Source organism: Bombus fervidus, chromosome 4 (assembly GCF_041682495.2).
Source record: "Bombus fervidus isolate BK054 chromosome 4, iyBomFerv1, whole genome shotgun sequence".
NCBI classification, from domain to species: Eukaryota; Metazoa; Arthropoda; class Insecta; order Hymenoptera; family Apidae; genus Bombus; species Bombus fervidus.
In genome coordinates, this window is record NC_091520.1 from 11,583,908 (window position 1) to 11,592,921 (window position 9,014).

Sequence of the window (9,014 nt, forward strand, 5' to 3'; positions counted from 1 at the left end):
TACGATGTAATTGAAACGAACGTTCGTCGAGTAATAGTCTCCAAAATTCCAATCATATGACGAAAAAAAGAGAAAAGATACGTAACGCAAAATAAAAAGGGGCGTCGAGGGTGAATACAGAGAGGGTGAAAACGAATTAACTCGCAATTGTAGCGCATATTCGAGCGAACGATGAAAGAAGGACTTAGGTCGTGCAGAGAAAACGGCCGGGAGCAACTAGCACCTGGAATCGACCATAAAATGTAACTTCATTAACCCGATTAGAGCGAGCTAACTCTCGAACAGGGGTTTTCGAGATACCCGCCGCGAAATTCACTCCCATAAGCTTCGCTGTCGGCAAGGGTTAGTTGGTAGTGGCGCAGAGGGATGCCGCGTTCGCTTGTTTTCATCGAATATCTCGTGACGCGTAAACCGAACCCAAAATCTAATCGATATTCTATTGCAAAGCAAACACCTGTGAATATAGAAACGTTGCGCTACCTTCCGACTACCCTTCGTTTTATCCTCTCTTTTCTCTTTTTCTTCTTTTTTTTTTTCGTGGGGGTAGAGACAACAACGGTGTATTGTTACTATGCAAATTGGAACGGTAACCCATGAACCACAATGATGCCAGATGCATAACAATGTGAGACGGCTTGCGATTTTTGAACTGATTTTACTTTTGATGGCGATTTGATTGGTGATTTGGTGTGGGGAATATTTAGACGATCGTAGATGATAGAATGATTTTTAAAAGTATATATGTTACAATTCGGTGAATTCATTTTACAATCAGGTATATTCAAAACTTTATACAAAATATATGATTGTATCGAAGAAAGGAAAGATTACTTTGAAATGTTAAAAACATTTTCAAGTATCTCTTTCCAGATTGCGTATTTCGTTCGAAACACTTGTTTGAATGACGTATAGTTTACAAAATAATTGGATGCACAGATTGAAATGAACATCATGGATGAAAAATAAAAATGGATAAAAGCTACTGTATTAATGAACAAACCTTTTGACTTTCTCAGTGCAAAGAGCTTCGCTATAAAAGTGTTTCGAAGTTGTTGATCATACGAAATCATTTTTTAAGTCCAAAGGGATAAAATCTTATTCTTTCTTCATCACGCTATATTATATTTAAAACATTTGCTTGAGTAACAGGCTTCGCTATAAAAATATCTTGAATTTGGTCAATCCTATAGAAACGTTTTTAAAGTGCAAAGGATTCGAATCTCACATTTCATTTTCAAAACATTATATTGAATTTAAAATACTTTCTTGAGCACGAAGTCATGTCGTGCTCTCAAACAAACAGAAGTAGCCAGTATCACCTTTCCAAAAGCAGCCTCCAAGCCTCTCCCATCCCCGCGTTTCCTTCACAGTGATCGAAGATACCATCGGCGCTCTCTTCGCGCGCAGATAAAACCGAACAGAGGGTTGCCACAGGCGGAAGTTCAAGAGTCGAAAGAGCAATTTTCGCCAGACGCGTCGCGGTGCGCAAACACGCGAGAGACAAACAGGACGTAGAATTAAATTCGTATTTGCGAGCAAACAGGAAACGGACGTGCTTTCGAAATTGAATACGCGGGACGCTATTGATCGTGATGGCGTTTCGTCGCGAAACACAGCGTCGTTTCGCGCCGCGATCCACCTGAGGAAATCGAGCTTGGATTAATCCTGCGGTAATTTCGTTGCACGCCTCGAAACGATGATTCGCCGCGAGAACGCAGCTTAATTTCACGGCTGAAATTCCTGGAGAGCACCCGGCGAAACCGCGTACCAACACGCGAGCGTGATTCCTAAGAAAATCGCCGAGGAAATTACGCGGAAAATCTGACAACAAGATCGTTCTCTTTCAAGTTTGTCCAGACTCGTACGCTTTAAGAACAAAGTATTCTTTTAATGAGAGAGTTTAATCTTTATGGTAGTTCATTTTCGCACAATCGTAGCCGGAGAACCTAATTACCGAAGAAGTATAGTGTGCTAATTAAAATTAATGATTGAACACTATGATTGATTCACGAGATCGTCTCATTTCCGCTTGTATGAATATTGTTACGATCTTTGTAACTCAGTGAATTACAAAGAATATGAACTTGTAATTCGTTCTATTTCTTCTAAAAGGCAAAACAATTTCCCGTATAATTTCGACTTAATTTAAATCAAGGAATTCTTCACACCCTATTTGCACCACGAATTATAGCACACCCTATTTGCACCAAGAATTATAACACACCCCGTACAACGCGACCACGGTCTCCATCTAATCGGTTCATACTCCCCATTCACGAGCGTACTAAAAGCATCCCTGATAGTGATACGGGGTCAAAGGTAGTCTAGACGGTCTGATAGAGGGCAAGAATGTAACCGGTGGATCGGGAGCACGCTCTTGCTTACCAGTCCCTCCCTTCGCGATATAAAAGCATCTATTTTTCCGTGGATCCACAGCGAATAATATGCTGTTGGCTATCCAGAATGGCAACCCTCACGGATCGAGCAAAATCTTTCTCCTGACCGGTGCAAAGAGACTCTGCTCGAGTGCGGAGCATAGAGTCGCGGTCCATGAAAGCGCCCTTGCATTTATATACGCGGCCTAATATCGCTGAGTGGCCTGCTCCCTCGCTGCTGTTTCCCCGCGTCCTTGTGTCTCGTCGAGTTCTCGTGCCTCGTGTTTCCGGACGAATATTAAAAAAATCCCGCCACTGGTGCGCGGTGGTCCTCGTGTGCAGACCTGAAGAAGCACTTCCTGTCGCCGCCGTACTCGCTGTCCGTGGAAGCTGGCCGAAACGCGGAACTTCGTTGCACGCCACCCTTAGGAGTGCCACAACCGAAAGTCTACTGGTTGAAGAATGGCACGCCTCTCGAGACAATGACCAGCTCCACTCCGGCCTCTTCTATGGCGGACAGCATCCCCAATGACGTGACAGCGGCCAACAATTTCGTTCAAACCGTAGATGGACACCTGATCCTGGGGAAGGCCGAGCTGAGGCATCAGGGGAATTATTCGTGCGTCGCTGAGAACATCGCTGCCAGGCGGGTCAGTGAACCGGCAGTGCTGACGGTTTATGGTGAGACCTCTTGCACATTCCGTGAGACCCATGAATATTGTATTAAATCGCGGATCAGAGCGAACGTAATTAGAAACGATGATCGCGTATCGAGGGATAATTAAGCGTAACGCAGATACGGGCCAGGGAAGAGGGATAGGAGAATGAGGCGGTGTCTGGGTAGACAATAAGGGGAAATCGGTGGTGCGTTGCGTGAGAGATTGTAGTCTAAGTTCGCGGCAGAGGACTGATGCTAATTGTTGTTCCTGAAGGAGTTTAATGAGATTCCTGTAATTTCGTTCACTTCTGTCGAAACGCTTGCTGACGTTCCAACGCGCTTATTGTTTGTTCCGGAACTTCCTAATCGGAGAATCTATCTGAAATCTCGGCAAGAAGAGTAAATATGAATTGTTTTCTATTCTATAGCTTTAGTTCTTTCGCCTACTACCTTAGTAAGACGTCGTTCGCTTGTTTTCAAACCAGTTCAAAGGCGAAATTTCTCTTGAATTATTGATGATTTAGTTTATATGTCCACGCGTAATTTTTATACTTCTAAATTTTCAAAAAATTAGATACGAAACCTTGCTTCACTCGTCAATGATCCAATATGCTTAAGAAGATTATTGTCGATTATTACAATTATAATGATCCATCATTTAATAATACGTATTACATATTTATCATCCTGCATATATACTACATATAGTCAAGATTCGAAGAAACTCTTTCGACAATGGAACGCGGCAAGTTGAAATGCTATAGGGTTAATGCTCAAACTACCATTTCACCTCGTCACTTTTTTTTTGCAAACGCGACACCCTTCCCCAATACAACATTCCACCCATTCTGAAAACGTTCCCAGTGAACGGCGGGTGGTCTTCCTGGTCAGGATGGTCAGACTGCAGCACCCGTTGCGGCCGAGGTGTACAAAAGAGAACACGAACGTGCACGAATCCCGCGGCCATGAATGGAGGTCAAGCCTGTCCAGGTCCACTGACGCAGAGGGTCGAGTGCAATCCCTCCTGTCCCGGTAAGACCGACAGAACCAACCAATTACAAAACAATTACAACGATACCACTCCATACCTGTGTCTCTATAACCAACTATGTAATTCCTCTCTGTAATTCAAAACAGTCTTGTTTCTTGTCCCATCGACGAAACGATCAAAGACGAGCCTCGTCGTCAAAAGCGTACACAGAACACAACGAGATGTAATCATTTGGTCCCCGTTGGCTGCAGGATACATCTGATAACCAAGATTTAATCGGGATTTTCAAGTTCACCCGTTGCTTTCAGCGGTCGACGGCAGATGGTCAAGCTGGTCCTCGTGGTCCGCATGCGGTCCCGATTGTTCCAGAGTAAGAAGGAGATCCTGCAACGACCCCCCGGCGAGCAATGGTGGTCGTCCCTGTCAAGGCAAGGACGTCATCGTCGAGTCTTGTTCCATGGATCGATGTAATGGTGAGCTCCAGCTGCGTTTGCCTCCTTTTTTCGTTGCTTCTCTTCTTCTTTTTCGTTGTATCTTTTTGTTTCTTGATATTCTCCTGACCGGGGCAGCAACGAACAATTTATTACGAGCGAACGGACTTCCCTTGTCCAGCGTCACGTCCGATGGTCGTCGTTCGCGGTTCCATGCGTGCCGCAAAGATACGATTTAAATTAATAATGACTCGCAGAAAGACCCTGATCCTTTATTTGCTGAGGTCAAATAGGACCGAAAGCGTGCGTTGTAACCTCCTTCGATTAACCGGTCGTTGGACGCAAATATTTCCATTGTTCAGTGACAGACGGCACATCGTTGGCGGAGGTCGAATTAAATTTTCAGGCGATGAATTGTCGGGGTGGAACGCAATGAATTAATACTGTAATAGAATTAACAGAATGGTCGAAATTATTAATTTGTAATTATGCATAGAAATTTTGTGAATTTATAATGGTATATTCGTGAGAACTTGAATGACTTTTTGTAGAGTTTTACACGACCATCAGAATACTAAACTGAAAATAACTATTCATACTATTAAGATAATAATTCAACAATAAGGTAGACGAGCTATCCTTGTAAATTTGTTAGAAGAACCTTCGAAATTTGTGTTATGTAGCAGATGATGGGCGTTTTGAACTATTCTATCATTATTTCCAACGTTTCTTTTTCATTGTGGAAAATACATATTCCTAGTTTTCATCACTATGTCTCCTGATAGTTACGAAATGTATACATGAAATTTATATATATCTATATTGTTTGTATTCTCTTACATTTTATTTTTTCGTATACTCTTCATTTATATTTCTTTCGTACAAGATTTATGATCCAGTCGATGGTAGTTCTGAAAATAAGAACAATGGTATGTCAACTGCGACTATTCAGTTTATAAACATCGCGGATAAGTAACTAGTTACTCGTGTTCCTCAGACTTTCTCAGATCACGTCTGTCCGTTCATGAAATAAGTCACATTTTTCGTGCTATCGCATGCAGCTTTGGGACAGGACGGCCCGCGAGTCTTCAAGGAAGGTAAATTCCACTGCACAGAACAGTTCTACCTATAGAAAATAAGTTTGAAAGCCGTCGTTTCCCTCAGCAACCAGGGCGACCGATAACAGAAACATACTGGCACTCTGGATCACTCTCATCTTAGCAGCGATCACTCTGATAGTAACAAGCATCTTTTTCTTCCGCTTGATGCGTCGAAAAGAACGAAGGGAAGCCCTGTATGGGGTAGCCAGGTTAGACTTCCGTCGTCCGGAAGATTTAGCTAAATCGGTCGTCTCGAAGAACGATCGTTCTGTTCTATCCGTGGACAGGCGACTGGAACAAGTGATAGACGAGTCAAACGCATCTAGGATGCCTAGGTAAACGACCCTCAGGAATTAAACCCATTTCGATGTTTGTCCCTCGTTGAAAGTCTTTCTGATGGTGCGCAGATCTTGCTCGGAGCACCACTACGACGTGCCTCAGCTTTCATTGCCCTCGACCACAAGGCCATCGCCTAGTTCTTCCGTCGCCAGATCCTCCTGTAGGAACTCCCAGCGTGGCAAAGGCTTATCTGATAACGAGGAAGGCCGATCATCTCGTAAGGAACGAGTACCATCAACTCGAACAGGACGATCGAGAAACAGATAGTAAACGGGCCTGGTAACATCTGGTCTTTAGGTTCCACCTGCCAGGCGAACCAGGAGAGCAACAACGAGGACGACGACGACCACGACGACGAGGAGAGACCTGGAGAAGACGACAGAAGCCACGAAGATTCTGGTGGATTCATCGTGAGAGCTGTGGTCGATGATCAAGGTGCTCTTCTGGTGGTTCCAGAAGTTGGAGTTTCGATGTCCATCCCAGAAGGAGCCATTTCTCGTGGAAGAAGACACGGTCTACACTTGGCTGTTCTTGGAGATGATTCTCTGAGACCTGGTCTACCACCTGGTTTGACTCTATTGTCGGCAATAGTGGCTTGTGGCCCGAATGGAATCGACCTGGTGAAGCCTGTGATCCTCCAGTTTGAACACTGTGCCGAATTGAGGACTGGAAACTGGGAACTGAGTCTCTGGTCCACGGATCTTGACTTGGAGACAAAGTCTAACAACTCGAGCAATTCGTCTACCAGTTCTAGTCTCGCTTCTGGTTCTATGTGGAGAAAGATTCTTACACTGGGAGGCGAGCCTATAAATCTTCCTGGGCAACCATTTGCACAATTAGATCACTCTGGAGTATTTTTGGTCACTGAGAGTCCTAGTGTGTATGCAGTCGCTGGAGAGAATTCTGTGGTCGCGCCTGGATTGGCAGTGAAGAGAATTTGTGTTGCTGTGTTTCTGTCTCGCGAGAAGGATCACATCAGGTGTCATTTAATGGAGGACACGAAGGCTGCCTTTAAACTTGTAGTGGAACAGGTTGACTTTTAACGTTATTTCTCGCTGTTAGATTAAACTCCAATCATTTCGTTTAGAAAATGACACTTTCTTAACCCTAAATTTGCTTTTACACATCGTTTCATTTGATTCAGACATGATCAAATCTTTCTATCAATTAATTTTTCATTTTTTGCTAGTTAGTTAAAAAAAATGACAGTTTTAACAATTATAGAGAAGCTTTGGAGAAATGGAACATACATTTATTTGGTACTTTATTTATGATACAACCATTAATTTATATTTTCCATTGTTAGAATTCTTTTCAGACGCCATTTTACTTTCTAATAACACTTACAAATCATTAAGTGTTGCTTGAGATTCCTCCAATTCGTACAGGAACGGCGATTAGGCGGTTGCCGAATCGATCACGGAGCGCTAGGCTTCAGAGCAGGTGGTTCACCGCTTCGAATCGACTTAGAAGACAGAGAAAGCGGATTCGTCGAGCGTCAAGAGGTTCCACATCGTCGAATCTGGTCGTCGACGAGAACCAGTGTGAGAAGATCCTTCAGGATCGAGAAAACCGTTGGCGATCTAAGGCTCAGCTTCGAGCTGCGAGTCTGTCAATGTGGTTTCGAAGAGCATGCGCTCTTCCTGAGAATCGACCTGGACTTGATGAAGAGAAATACTTCTAGTGGAAAGAGAGCCACGAAGTCTGAATCATCCATCGTTTTGCGTGGGAAGAATTCGAACAGGTCGACCGAATCAATTGTTCCCAGACCATTCAGGTATCACTCGACGTCCTTTTTATTTTCTTAATTTACACGTAGTTCAATAATTCTGGATAATTTTATTCGTTGAAGATTTTCTAAGACGCTAAGAAAACAGTTGTGTCAGTGTCTCGATCCGCCAAGTGCGCGAGGAAACGATTGGAGAATGTTAGCGCAGAGACTTCAAGTAGATCGGTGAGAGTTTGTTAACTGTTTTTGGGAAAAAGTGAAAAAAGACAGAAGGTTGCAATTATCGATGATTTTATGCAGATACGTTGATTACTTTGCAACAAAATCCAGTCCAACAGAGCACATTTTGGATCTTTGGGAGGCAAAACATCAGGAAGCTACGGCTCTCGCGGATCTTTTGAATCATTTAAGACTGATGGGACGCGTGGACGCTGCCAATGTTCTCGAAAGTCGCCTAGGTCCATGGATCTAACATCCACTGCCCATTAAGCAAGCATTCGTTTACAATTTTACAATGTTTTGTACATATAAGAGAGTCGAAGTCTATATTATGGATAAGAGGAATCGATGTAGAATCACGTTGTATAGAGGCAACGACCGTGTTTGTACATAAAACTCGTTTATAGTAAGCACTGGTTCTTACTACATTACAATCCTAAAACATTCCTATTACTGGTCTGTAACAAATTCCTTTTATCCTTTTCTTTATTTGCAGTTGAGGAAATCGAGACAAATATATGTTACAATTTCATATTCATAACTCGTATGAACGTATAATTTTTTTTTGTGGCTTTTTTCACTCACCATGAAGAATACGTGATGAAGACACAATGCTTCACAAGCATTACTCTTTTCTACAAGTTCAATGAAAATTTTTCTTGGTATGACTTGATTTCTAATCACTCCTTACCTCTACCAGTCCTTAACAGTATCATCTGTTTCAGCGTTCTTCTTAACTTTAGCTCCAAGAATCTACAAAGTTTCTAGCCCCTCACAAACATCAGCCTGAATAAAAGAAAGAGGACAAAATTCTGTCGTCTAGATTTCGTACTGACCACTCCATTAAACAACACCCTTTTCCATTTATTCTTCAACACCGTCAGTTGCTATATCATTCGTATCGATCCTCCACTATAACGAATCTCAAGTACTTGATCAACGACAGTCATCACCAGCCTCCTAAAGCTAACCGATCCTAACGCAGAATCCTAGTTCACCAGTTCTGATCTACCGAAGATCCGTAAGATGCCAGTCCCGCAACAATACAACAGGAAGATCGGAAGTAGGGAACGAACCTTCACAGGGCCAATTTGCACCTGAATGCCAGAGTCCGCGTTCCTCGAAGCGATGGTGAGGCTGGTGCCAGCAGAATACAGTCGCGAGTGCATTTA

At 43.1% G+C, this 9,014-nt stretch overlaps 1 protein-coding gene across 3 annotated transcripts in view; it reads left to right on the plus strand.

The window, feature by feature from the left end:
- LOC139986204 (netrin receptor UNC5C) overlaps nt 1-8,253 on the plus strand; it is a 73,608-nt gene extending 65,355 nt beyond the window's left edge. For all 3 annotated transcript variants that reach the window (XM_072001341.1, XM_072001340.1, XM_072001339.1), the window contains 10 exons: nt 2,718-3,056; nt 3,898-4,065; nt 4,333-4,497; nt 5,517-5,552; nt 5,620-5,890; nt 5,963-6,111; nt 6,192-6,925; nt 7,283-7,671; nt 7,747-7,848; nt 7,924-8,253. In XM_072001341.1, coding sequence (XP_071857442.1) covers nt 2,718-3,056; nt 3,898-4,065; nt 4,333-4,497; nt 5,517-5,552; nt 5,620-5,890; nt 5,963-6,111; nt 6,192-6,925; nt 7,283-7,671; nt 7,747-7,848; nt 7,924-8,095 — 2,525 coding nt within the window. In that variant the 3' untranslated portion in view covers nt 8,096-8,253. The remainder of the gene's footprint in view (nt 1-2,717; nt 3,057-3,897; nt 4,066-4,332; nt 4,498-5,516; nt 5,553-5,619; nt 5,891-5,962; nt 6,112-6,191; nt 6,926-7,282; nt 7,672-7,746; nt 7,849-7,923) is intronic.
- Nucleotides 8,254-9,014: the final 761 nt, after the last annotated feature.